This window comes from Phascolarctos cinereus, unplaced genomic scaffold (genome assembly GCF_003287225.1).
Source record: "Phascolarctos cinereus isolate Bilbo 61053 unplaced genomic scaffold, phaCin_HiC Scaffold_726;HRSCAF=1367, whole genome shotgun sequence".
NCBI classification, from domain to species: domain Eukaryota; kingdom Metazoa; phylum Chordata; class Mammalia; order Diprotodontia; family Phascolarctidae; genus Phascolarctos; species Phascolarctos cinereus.
This window is the reverse complement of record NW_027556098.1, coordinates 352,525,786-352,539,322: the sequence shown is the minus strand read 5'-3', so window position 1 is coordinate 352,539,322 and position 13,537 is coordinate 352,525,786. Positions and strand designations below refer to the sequence as shown.

General features: G+C 41.2%; 2 protein-coding genes across 4 annotated transcripts in view; one reads left to right on the top strand and one right to left on the bottom strand.

The window, feature by feature from the left end:
* The window catches only part of LOC110200587 (olfactory receptor 52P1-like), a 46,949-nt gene that overhangs the window by 26,564 nt on the left and 6,848 nt on the right, over positions 1-13,537 (bottom strand). Inside the window, exon 2 of one of the 3 annotated variants that reach the window (XM_078156999.1) lies at positions 3,347-3,446. The exons of 1 other annotated variant lie outside the window; for it this stretch is intronic. The gene's annotated coding sequence lies outside the window, so the exon portion shown is untranslated. Of the gene's footprint in view, positions 1-3,346; positions 4,827-13,537 lie in introns of those variants that run through there. One more of the 3 variants, XM_078157001.1, reaches the window with a different exon arrangement.
* The window catches only part of LOC110200585 (NACHT, LRR and PYD domains-containing protein 1), a 35,454-nt gene continuing 29,008 nt past the window's right edge, over positions 7,092-13,537 (top strand). The window contains exons 1-2 of the mRNA XM_020975950.2: positions 7,092-7,224; positions 12,646-13,166. Of these exons, the coding sequence (XP_020831609.1) occupies positions 12,884-13,166 (283 nt within the window). The 5' untranslated portion in view covers positions 7,092-7,224; positions 12,646-12,883. The remainder of the gene's footprint in view (positions 7,225-12,645; positions 13,167-13,537) is intronic.

Sequence of the window (13,537 nt, the reverse complement as noted above, 5' to 3'; positions counted from 1 at the left end):
GCAGCTGGAATTCTGTCAAATGGAATTCAGGGCCTAGGTGCTCTTCCTACAGGAAACTGTAGCATCCAGAGAAGGCAAGCTAATGTGACTAGCTTCGCCACCTCACCCCAACCCAAGAGCTCGGCTGGCATTACAGGAGTAGAAAGGGCAAAAGATTTCTCTCAACTTATGTTAAGGTCTTTTTTCCCTTCCCTCATATGGTTTGTGGAGTGATCCAATTGCCTGTAATTGATACCTCTACCTCTATACCTCTCACTCTTTTTTTTTTTCAGACCCCAATCATCTGACACCATATCCACAATTCTACTCAAACTACTCTCTTCAGGGTCACCAGTGACAACCTAGTCATTCAAACCAAAGACTTTTTTCCATGTTCATCCTCCCTGGCTTTTGAAGCATTGGGCATTATAGACTAACCCTTCTTTCTAAATAACCTCACCTCCCTGGGCTCCTATGCTCTCATTCCCATGGTGCTCCTATTATTCTAACTATACCTCTTTCTCCTTTGCCACTTCTTCTTCCAGACTTCCTTGACCTACCTTGTTTCTGTCTCCTGACAATTTAATTCATTCCCATGGTTTCAACTATAACCCTAAGCAGATGATTTCTATATCTCTTACTGTAACCATGAACTTTTTCCTAAAGTTCAGATCTGTGTCTCCAACTGCATCCATCTACAATTGCATCAGCTCAAACTCAGAATCTCCACAACAAAGATTATAATTTTGCTTCCTCTTTCTGACTTCGTCCCTTTTTTGTACCAGGGACACTACTGTTCAATCCAGCTCCTGTTTTTGAAACACTGGTGTTAGCTTTGATTCTTCCCCTTCCCCTATCCTCGCATATCCAATGAGTCTTTTGAATTACCCAGTCTGATTCTACCACAAAATCTCTTGTAGATAAATCTCTTCTCTATTCCCATTTCCATTCCTACTATCCTAATACAAACATAAGTAGAGTAGTTTCCTAACAGTTTTTTCCTACCTCCAGTCTCTCCTACCACCCCCATCCATTCTTCACTGACAGATTAATCTTCCCATTAAATGTCCTTTAACAAGTCTTTGATATTCTGATGCTAGCTTACCTTTCCATCCTTAGGTCACACTACTCCCCTTTCTGTGCTCTACTTCCTAAAGTGTAATAAAGTGCTGAGTCTGGAGTCAGGAAGACATCTTCTTGAGTTCAAATCTGGCCTCAGATACTTACTAACTGTGTGACTCTGGGCAAGTCAATTGACCCTGTTTGCCTCAGTTTCCTTATCTGTAAAATGAGCTGGAGAAGGAATGGCAAATCACTCCAGTATTTTTGCCAAGAAAACCCCAAATGGGATCACAAAGAGTCAGACGACTGAAAAATGCCCAAATATCAACAGAATATCGCACTTCAAGGTTTGTAAAGCACTTGGTATACATTATCCCCTTTTGATCCTTTATTAACCCCATTTTAAATATGACAAAACAAGTTCAGAGAAAAAAAGTGATTTGTCCACTATTGTATAGATATTAGGTGTAGACAGTAGAATTCAAACTCCAACCTTCTTGACTCCAAGTTCAAAATTCTAAACACTATGCAAACTGCCCCTAAATAGTACTTCCTGCATTTTCCTATCTCTAAGCCTTTTTACACCTTGGTCTACGTATCTGAACTGCCTTCTCACTACTACCTCTGCCTACCGAAATCCAACCTAATTTTAAAGACTCTCTTGTTCATCCAGTTAGAGCTGCTCCTTCTCCCCTTAGACTTTATAATATAGTATTCTGTGTCTCTTGTACACTTATTATTCCATTGCATGATACTTATTGATGTATGTGTTAATTCTCTTTACTAGTTTGTAAACTCCATGAATGAAGACACTCTGTCTTATTTATCTTTGTATCAGTCCAAGTGTCTTGAATATAGTTGGTGTAAGTACCATAAATGTCTAAGCACAAATAAATGTTTATTGCATTAAATCTTTCTTTCTTGCACTTATTGCACTAAAATGAATGTAAAATGCCTGCCTTTGAATGAGACCATCCCTTAAGCTTCCCAAATGTCAAGGACTCTATGAAAAGAGAATTTTTCTGCTGCCTGTTTCATTCATGAAGCTGTTCCAGGTAGCTACTCCAAATTCCTCATACATTACATGGAGACCGTTTCCTCCCTTTCTAGGGGAAGATGGGCAGAGCACAACTCGTCATCATGTCACGTTACATAACAGTGTATCCCACCCACTCCTTGGCAGAGATCCTCTTAAATGTTAGAGAGATACTGGGAGTGTCCTTGGATGGATATGCAAAGTATCTGAAAGGGTATAGGGGAAGTGGAAGCAGATGCTGTCCACCCCCTCCGTGATGCAGACTGTACCCTTATGAGACAGACAGTATCTTGGGCACAACAGCTAGAGATGTATAACTGTAGCCTTTGTGTGGGTTGGGAGATGGGGTCCTGGGAAAGAAGTGAGGGCTTGAATTAAGAATTAAAATAGAAACTCAGGTACCATAAAACATAAAGAAGAAAAGGCTACAGGGACTCAGGACGCCTCTCTAGCTGATTCAGTCAAATGAGTGCTGGACTGCAAAATTATACCTGAGTTTTTCAGTCTGATGTGACATCAGACAAGCCACCTCCCTTCTCTGACCCACTCAATTTCCTCCTCTTTTGAAAGGGGACAATAACCTGGTCTCTATCTTCCTCAAAAGGTTGTTTCAACCATCACACCAGATCGTGGTTATAAAAGGCTTAGAAAGTATGATCTACGGTATTAATGGGAAGTAGTATTGCATCACTTCAGTTCATCAAAAGAGCTGCAGTTTCATTCATTTGAATACAATGGTCACTGTAGCCTATTAAAATCTCTTTATACCTTAGTAGGTAAAGTTTTTCATGAGCTACTGTGACCAAAAGAATTCATTATCTCGTGGCCAGCCTTCTTAATTTAACTAGGCTGGATGCTAGACAACATATGCCCAGTGTGTTCTCAGGTACATACCTGAGCCCTATCTTGCTTAACAGCACCTGCTAGAGTCTTTAAAATCTGAGAGGGCAGGAAGCATGCCTTATCTAAAAATTGTTTCTTTCCTAACACCTAGAACATCACACTGTACATAGCAGGCACTAGATAAATATTTGTTGATTTATGGTGATCTTTTGGCATAAACTTCAAGAACCCAGGTATACTTATACCATAATGAAGCATCAGAGGAAGAATTTAGAGGAGCATTAATCTGATTATTGTTATTATAATAAAGCCTTCTCTGAAGGATTCCCTGACCCTCATTTTCTACATGTACATTTGACATAGCAAGATCCAGGGATTTCTGGTGCAGCAAGAAAGATTCAGGTAAGAAGCAAAAAAAGGACTTACTGTTGTTGAAAGTTGTAAGACACTGGAATATGTAATCTGGATTAGGACACTATTTCCTTTTCCCAATGACTTGAAAAAATTCAGAAGACTCCTGTCTGTCCTGGGGATAAAGAGATAGTTAAGATGACCTCCAGAGGTCTTTGCCTGGGGAGAGGAAGCCAAGCTCACTGCTCACAGTAATGCCTCTATTGGACTTCTCTCCCCTGTCCCCACCACTTGGGCCCTCTTCAGAGTATAGTTCTGGCCCCTTTTCTTCCCTGTGACATACCTCTCGGCCCACACTACTGGCCACTCACTCACCCTAGCTTGGGGCCAGAGCAAAGACCAGGGCAAATGCAGTTCTAGGATCTAAGATTCAGTCAGCTTTATCCTAGATCTCTGGGGACAGCTAGGGAGTAGGGAGTAAATTGAACATGGAAACTAGGGACTAGGGGACAGTGGGAATGTATGGTCCCAGCTGCTAGAAGCAGAACTGAGATTTGAAGAGCGGCCCCCTTTCACTCAAGTCACACCCTACTGAGCTCTCAGAATTTTTTCATTTGGAAGGCCTGCACTCGAGGACTAAGCATTACTTAAAAAAATGTCAAGGGTATTATTAGCCAGGAACTTTGCTTTGTGCTGGGAGGCTCAGTGCTAGTCCCTTCTCTCACTCCATTCTCATCATTAAGGACTTCCCCAGGGAGCAGGAGTCTCTAGGGGTCAGGCTAACCAGTCTCATATTTCTAGGATGGTAAGAAGGAAGAGAAAGAAAAAAAAATACTTCAATCCACATTCTGAATTTATCACGTCTCTATCTGGAGGCAGCAGGAGATTTCATCATGACTCCTTTGGAATTGTGGTTGATCATTGTGTTGATCAGAATTCTTAAATCTTTCAGGACTGATTGTCTTTAAAATAGTTTTTATTGTATACATTCTTCTCCTAGTTCTCACTTCACTTCAGTTTATAGCAATTCATACAAATCTTCTCAGGTTGTTCTGAAATGATCCCCTTCATAATTTCTTACAGCACAATACTATTCCTTTAATTTCATACATGATAATTTGGTTAGCCGTTACTCAAATAATGGGCAACCCCCTGGTTTCCAATTCTTTATTGCTATAAACAATTTTTTTACATATGACATTTTTGTGACACTGCTCTCTACTGGTTCTCCTTCTATTCATCTGATCTATTCTTTGCTAGATTTCCATCCAGGTAATGCCTACTAACAGTAGATGACCCCTAGGGCTTTGTTCTAAGCCGTCTTCTCCCTCTATACTATTTTACTTGGTGATTCGATAGGTTTCCATGGATTCAATTATCATCTCAATATTGATGATTCTTAGATCCATTTATCTAGCCCTAATCTCTCTGATTTCTCCAGTCTTACATCTCCAACTCCCTACTGGACATCTCAAACTGGATTTCCCATAGACATAATAATCATAACATGTCCACAATAAACTTGCTATCTTCCCCTACTCCCCGCCCACCACCCTCCAGGCTTCCTAAATGTCCTATTCATTGTTGGGGGTGCCACCACCCTCCAAATCAATCAGGCTGGAAATTTAGGTGTCATCTTCAACCTCTCACTCTCTCTTACCCCCCACTATATCAAGTCTGTTACCAAGGCCTGTTGATTTTACCTTTGTAATACTTTCCATATTTTCCCTTTCTCTCCCTTGATACTACCACCATCCTGGCGCAGGCCCTCATCACCAAATACTTGGACTATTGCAAAAGCCTGCTAGTTATGGTTCTCTGTCACTAGTCTCTCTCTACCTCAATCAATTCTTGACTCAGAAAATTGATCTTCCTTAAAGCATAGATCTGATCATGTCGATCCCCTACTCAACAAACTCCAGAAGCCCCATAACAACCCCATAATTCAAATAGAATATTCCCTGTTTGGCATTTAAAAGCCTTGATAACATGGCCTTCTCCAACTTCACAGTCTTCTTACAAACTACTCACCCACATATACTTTGAAATCCAGTTACACCAGCCACATTGCAGTTCCTCAAACACAAAACTCCCTCTCTTGACTTGGGCCATTTTTTACTGGCTCTGTACTTTATGCTTGGAATTCCCTTTCTCCCCATTTCCAAATCCTGGTTTCCCTGGCTTCCTTCAAGTTCCAGATAATGTCTCACCTTTTACAACTTTTCCTGATACCCTTAATTCTAATGCCTTTCTTCTGTGGATTATCTCCAATTTTTCCTATATCTTAACTATATATAGCTGTCCACATGTTGTCTTCCCCACTGGATTGTGAGCTCCTTTAGAAGAGGGCCTGTCTTATGCTTTTCTTTATATTCCTATAGCTTTGCACAGTGCCTAGCACATATTAAGTGCTTAATAAATGCTTGTTGACTGACTGATTGCAGGGCAGGTGACACCAATTACACCAAGTACAGGAAACAGGAAACAATAAAGGAGGCACCACAGGCACAGGAGGAACCACTGAAGGTTTTGGGCTCCAGTGTCTAGCAGGTTCACTCTTGATTTGGGCAGCCAGAAGGACAGGAAGACAGCTTTGGAGGGGTTAAATAATATACTTTATTCTTATTCTTCTCTATCTAATGGGGTTGCTGATGATGGGAGTACCAGCTCCCCACAGCATCCCCTAATTATTCTTCTCCCAAGGGTGGGCAAGAGTAGTAGGAACACAATTCCTACAGGTTCCCCTAAATCTTGATGGGGGCCAGTCAAGATAAGTACACACATTCACATATCCCCCCAAACCTTGATGGGGGCCGATCAAGGCACACACAGCATTCCAGCTAGTGCATTCCCCCACTAAGTCTCAATGAGGGCCGTTTGAGGCAGACACATATGCACTTGCCTATGCATTCCCCAAATCCCCACTTATTGACCAGTGCTCACCTGATTTATAAGGGAGCACACAAAGAAGGCAATTTGCCAGCAATAGCCTCCCAAGTTTACACTAACTCTAGCAATATTATGCTGACTAAGCACTGTGCAAGTGCAGTAGATTATTGACAATTAAACTCAAATGCTTACATTATCTCATCCCTATATTTCATTGTGCAGTCACAGTAGAAACTGTTTATAATGTGAAAACCTGGGAACTAGAGATTGTTTTGGCTATGGATCCTGTGAACTATTATCTAAAAAAAGAATAACAAGATCCACCTTACTTACACTGATATTCTTCGCCTTCATGGATTGGTGGGATGGAGGAGACCCTGTAATAAGATGTGAGGACTATGTTTGGACAAAAATTGAGTGTTTTGTCTATAAAAGGGAACTGAGGCAGAGGACTGGGATCTCTTTACCTTGTTAGCGGTTCCCCCCACCCCCATCCCAACAGCACTCTACCTCCTAACTGCTTTCCCAGGACCCTTTTCTTTACCTGCTTCAGATTCATTCATTCACTCACTCATTCATTCTTTTAAAAATGGCAAATTCTGTGCTATGAGCTGGGAATATAAAGACAAAAAACAAAGAAAGTTTGATCTTTCTTTCCCTCTTGTGGCCTTCACAGACCTCTTACTCTTACTTCTGCTCTGGGGAGAGAAGGGCTGTACTTCCAGCCTCACACCTGAGAATAGTTTGGTCACAGTGCTATGGGTTTTAGCTCTGGATTAGGGAAGGTGGACCTCTAAATTAACAGAATCATAGGGAAGGTCAGGATTAAAGCATCTGGGAGTGGGGATGTGTTTACTACTCTAGCTTTCCCAACTGGCTTCTCCACCCTTTCATTGTCTTCCTGCTCAGACTTACTTTCAGTTCCCCTTAATGATCTTTGGGTGTGGTGTCTTGGGCTCTTTCTTGGCACCCCAAGTTTTGCCCCTCTGGTTTAGACACCACCACATACATTGAAAGATCTACTGAGAGCCTGAAGGACACAAGTCATTTTGAACCATGAGAGGGTAAGTGTTGCTTTTTTCCCCCCTATTCTCATCATTAGTCTTCCATGGTTCTTTATCCCTTTTTCTCTTACCCTCCTATCTCTCCCTCCTTTAACCTATTATCTTCCTTTTCCAAGTTCCTCTCTTCCTTCTTCCCCCACTTCTTCTGGTCCCTTCCAGAAGCCCTGACCCAGCCTCTGTCACTCTTAGACTAAACCCTTTCCTATCTCTTTCCATTATCCTTGATTTACCAACCTTCGATTAAAGTAAAACCCGAAACAATGAGGCACCCTGAGGTGAATGCTTTCTGGGCAGGAACCTGGCTACAGCATGCTGGCTTGGTGTGGGAGGTGGAGGTTCTTGAGAACCCAAGCTGAGGCAACCAATGGTGCCGCTATTTCAGTGTCACAGATTCTCAGTGTGTTCAATCACAGCTATTCTGTCCCCTCTCAGGGAAGAGTATTAGGTATTTGCATCCCAGCACTGAGCCTTAATGGAGGACATTCTCGGTATCATAGGAGAGGAAGAGGGAGAAGGTCTTTTATACTGTGTTGCGAATACAGTTGTAGCTATGATTATGGACTAAAAACAGGGGTGGGCTGGTAAATGTTTAGGGCACATTTTAAAATTTAATCTGCATTATTAACATTTCCTCCAACACCTTCCTAAGTCTAGACAACCAACAAAACCATAAATCAAACCTTGATCTGTAGCTCTGATTTTCTAGGTGGAAATGCTCACACTGAGCATTTAATAATTAACTTCATAGAGCCAGTTCAAGCTGGTTCAAAAACACCTCTGCCTGAGAGCCTATCTGCTTACAGCTACTGTTGTCATTTGTCCTTTGCTCTTGAAGAGGACTATGACATCAGGAAGGCAATGTCATAACTATTACTTATACAAACACAGAGTATCTGATCCAGGGAAACCTGGCTTCCTTCAAGATTTGGCTCAAATCCCACCTACTGCAGGAGGCCTTTCCCGACCTGATCCCCATTCTTGAGACCATCCCCAGCCCCGCTTCTAGTGCCTTCTCTCTGAGATGACCTTTTACTTAAATGCACACACACATGCATGTACCCATGTATGTATATATGTGCATGTATGTGTATGTATAGATGAGAACATGTAAAATATGCATTTCATATATATATATACACACATGTAATACACACTATTTTACGTGTTCTCTTCCCCATTAGTGTGTGAACTTCTTAAGGGCAGGGACCTTGTTTTGCTTTTCTTTTTATACACAATGTAAGCATTGTCTGGCACAGTGCCTGGCACACAGTAAGCACTTGTTGACTAACTAGACCCTGGGCAGCCAAGTGTCAAAGTGGATAGAATTCTGGGCCTGGAGTAAGGAAGACTCGTCTCCTTGAGTTCAAATCTGGCCTCAGACACTTACTAGCTGTGTAAGCCTGGGCAAGTCACTTAACCCTATTTGCCTCAGTTCCTCATCTGTCAAATGTGCTTGAGAAGGAAATGGCAAACCACTAGAGTATCTCTGCCAAGAAAACCCCAAATGGGGTCAGAGAGAACAGGCACAACTGAAATGACTGAACAACAACGACAATAAACTGGACCTCACTCAAGAAACTTCATTGACTACCAACTGCCTACTATATCATCAGTTCCAAACTCTTTATTTAAGACCCTCCCTAATCTGACACCCATACAAATCAGTTGCTCTGTGAAGATTCTGGTCTTGAATGTTTAGACTTGGATGAATTGAGTCACAATTTAGCAACAACTTCTCTCAACTAAACCAGTCAATGGAGGTACTGCTAAAGGAGTCTACATTATCCTGGCTCTCTTACTTATTGTGTGACCTTCTGCAAGTCATTTAAGCTTTTCAGGTCTGAGTTTCTTCACCTATAAAATGGTGTTGGAACAGACTGGATGAACTTCAAGGTCCCTTCCAAATCAAAATCTATGACCTTTGTATTTGGCTTTACATTTTTCATCTTTTATGAATATTTATTTCCAGTGTGGGGCACCAAGCCCTGTTTCCCCCTTGCCCTCCATTCAGAAACCTTCTGCATTTGATCCTTCTTTACAAGTTCCTTCCCTTTCTCTGCTGCTGCCTAAAAATTGTTGTGCTCTCTTTGAGCACCTACTTCTGTTTTCCCACTTCTGCTGCCTGCCTTTACATAATACAGACACAGGAGTGTGTGATTTTTTTTTTAAAGTTTATTTACAAAATAAAAGAGAATGCATAGATATGGAAGTAATGCACCAGGCTAAAGTCATTAGAATTCTTTAAAGCATTTATTTTTTTTTGTATTTACATCATCTTTATTTCCAAACATCTCTCTTCACTCTTCTGTCCTCAGAAAGATATACCTTGTAACAAAGGAGGGGAGAAGGGGAGGCAACTGGGCAAAACTAACCAACACAATGACTGAGTCTGACGGCACATGCAATGTTCTGAGAAACATTTCCCTACCTCTTCAAAGAAAAGATTTGAGTTTTCTCTTCTCTTCTTCAGGAATCATTACAATTCTAAGTATAATCACCACTCCCAGTAACTCTCCTCCTATACTTCTCCATTTTCCAGTCAGTGTTTTTAAAAGTTATCTACACTCATTGCCTCCACTTACTTCCTCTTCTCCTCTCACTCTTATAAACCTTATGCAATCTGACTTCTAACCTAATCACTAAATTGAAACTGCTCTCTCCAAAGTTACCTTGACCTCTTAATTGTGAAATCTCATGGACCTGTCTCAATCTCTAGGAAGCATCTAACACTTTTCATCACCCTCTCCACTTGGATCCTCACTCCCTCTTTCTGGGGTTTTCCTGATCCATCATCATCTTGAGGGCATAGCCTCCTTGGTGACTCTCTCCACTCACTTCTCTCCTTCCCCACAGTGGTTGAATGGAGGAGCTGAAATACTCCTTGTTTCCAACTGCCACTTCTAATTCTCTCCCTGCTACCACCACTCAGTAACTTCTCCTTTGAGGCTCACTCAATCTACATCTACCAACTAACCAAAATTCTGCTAGCTGTTGTCTACCAACCTCCAGGACACTTCCTTCTACCCTCAATAAGTTCAGTGCCTGGCTGGCAGTCTTTTGTCCCCAACTCCTGCCCTCATACCAGGGAAGTTAACATACAGATTAATACTCCCTAAAACAATCTTGTTGTCCAATTGTTTCAGTTGTGTCCGACTTCATGACCCCATTTGAAGTTTTCTTGGCAAAAACACTAGAGCGGTTTGCCATTTCCTTCTCCAGCTCATTTGACAGATGAGGAACTGAGGCAAATGGGGTTAAGGGACTTGCCCAGGATCATACAGCTAGTAAGTATGAGGCCAGATTTGAATTGATGAAGATGAGTCCCTGACTTCAGGCCCGGCACTCTATCCACTGTTCCACCTAGCTGACTTCAAACACCCTTGTAATTCCCAGTAACTCAACTTGTTATTTCCTATGACTTTCTTCTCTACTCCATCTCAGCTACACAGAGAGATGGTTGTATCTTTGATCTTACCATCACCCACAAATGCTCCATACTTCCATGTTCATAAACTCTGAAATTCCTTTATGTGTTCAAATCAAAATGGATTTGTCCATCAACTTCTCTTCTTTGCAAACTTAAATCCCATTCTTCATCCTCACTAACACTTTTAATTGCTTGACTGCTCAGTTCTTTTTCCAGCTATCATTTCTGCTTTGGTTGTATTCTCCTCCATTCTCCATCTTGACCCATTGGAGAACCAGTTAAACTCTATACTATCTTCTCTTAAATACCTGGCCCCTTTTACTATTGCCAATATTGTCCTACTAAGCCCCACCTCTGTCCCTATTCACATGCAGCTGAGCTAAGCTGGATAAAATGACAAAACTCTCCTGGCTGGAAGTACTAACAATTTATGATACATTATCTGAATTGGGCCCTCAGTAATGCAAGGTAATCCTTTTATGACTCTCTAATTGATTCACTAACCAATTCACCACAACAGCTTTTCTAAACTTTTTATCCCTCCTCAAATAACCCATGGCTCCCTCCGTATCCCTTGCCATTCGCTCAGCTAAGGTTCTTGCCTCACATTTCACTGAAAAAATTGAGACCATTCACTGAGAGTTCCCTCTTCCCTCTCCTCATCTCACATCACTCATATTCCTTCTGCCACTATCTCTACCTTCATCCATCTCACGTGAAAATGTAGCCCCTTCTCCTTGCCAAAGCAAACCCCTCTACATTAGAAGTGAATCCTTTCCATCCCATATTCTCCAGCACAATGCCCTTTCAACCATCCCTGTGTTCTTATTTATCTTCAATCTTCAGTCTTCTCCCCATCTGCCTGCTTCCCTGATGCCTACACCGTTTCTCTTTCATTCTCAAAAAACCCTTGCTTGATCCATCCATCCCCACCAGCCTTTAACCTTTATCTCTCTTCTCTTTTATGATTAAGCTCACTCACTGAGAATGCCATCTGTAGTCACTGTGTCCTCTTCTTATACTCTCATTCTCTACTTAGCTCACTACAATCTGGTTACTAACTTTATAATCCAATTAAAATTTCTCTCTCTCTTAAAGTCACCAATGATCTCTTAATTGCCAAATTTAATGGCATATTCTCAAGCCTCATCCTTTTTGATCTCTCTGTAGCCTCTGACACTATCAATCACCCTCTTCTTGACACTGTCTTCTCTCTAGGTTTTTATGACACTGTTCTACCCTGGTACTACTACCTTTCTGTTTCTTTATCAGTCTCCTTTGCTGGATCTTCATCCTGGTCAGATTGGCTAATGGTGGGTGTCTCTGGGGTTTTGTCTTATGCTCTCTTGTCTTTTCTCTCTATAGTATTTTTGCTTGATGATATCATCAGCTCTCAGGGATTAAATTACCATCTTAAACTGGATGTCCCATAGGTATCTTAAATTCAACATGTCCCAAACTGAACTCATTGTTTCCCCCAAAAACTTTTCCCACTCCAGACTACCTTATTACTGTCAATATTACCAATCATCCTCTAGTCAGCCAAACTCAAAACCTAGGTGTCATACCAACTTCAGTACTAGATGACCCCCCCCGCCCCCCTCCTCCTGGCTTCCCTGGCTTTCTTAAAGACACAGATGAAATATCACCTTCTACAAGAAGCCTTTTCAGATCTCCCTTAATGCTAGTACCTGCCCCCCTGAGAATATCTCCAATTTATTCTATATATATCTTGTTTGTACATAGTTATTTGCATGTTGTCTTCAGCATTAGATTGTGAGTTCCTTGAGATCAAGGACTGTCTTCTGCTTTTCTTTGTATCTCTGACACTAAGTACTCAGCTGGACATACAGGAGGCACTTAATAAATGCTTCTTGACTGACTTACACGTCTGGTTCTTACTGAATTTTTTGCTATTTCCTAATGATTATTGGTTTCCTTTTAAATACTTGGAAACTATCAATTTAACAATTCACTATCATTTTTTTTTCCAGGGATCATCATTGTGATCAGCAGTCTGATACCATCATTTACCTTTTTTTATTTTGAAAATGTGGCTGTTTACTCATCTCTGGACTTCTATCACTTCTCCCATTTCTCATCATTCTTTCCTGACAAGAAACTTCAGTCATCGATAAAGAATATCTATAGGTACAGGAAAAGGTATTCTAAGTTTATCAATTTAGCCACTTTCCTCTTTACTGACCCTGAAGATCCAGTATTGGGGAAGAGATGGCAGTGAATACCAGACAGAGACTAGTCCAGTACTTAGGGGAATTGAAGGAGGAGGAGCTGAAGACATTCAGGCTGCTGCTGAAAAATTATCTTCTAGGGAAAGAATTTTTAAAAAAAAAACATCAGAACCAGCTAGAGAAAGCTGGTCATACTAAAATGGCCTCCATTATAGTCAATATCTTTGATGACCAGAGAGTATGGGATGTTGTGATGAGAATCTGGGAGAAGATGGAATTGAAGGAGCTGTGTGAAAGAGCAAAGGCTGAAGATCCTCTGATGGGTGAGTAAAGATGTAAAGACTTCAACCTAGGGAAAGCTACCTTATAACTACTACTCCTCATGCTCATGTCCTCCCTAATTGTTCACACTCCAAGTTGTGTGTTTTCCTTTCAAACATGTCAATTTTTGTTGAGTACTACCATCCTTCTAGCTATCCAGGATCAGAACCTTGGAACCATCTTTTACTCTTCCTTTTCCCTCACTATCCATAACCAATCAGCTTTCAAGCATCATTAAACTTAAGTCCACAATATCTCTAGCTAGCATCCATCCCCTTGTCTCTACTCAGACACAATCTCTAACCTAGTTCATTATCTCTTCCATGGACTATTACAACAACCTCTTGTTTGACTTACTTTCAGTTTCTACTCT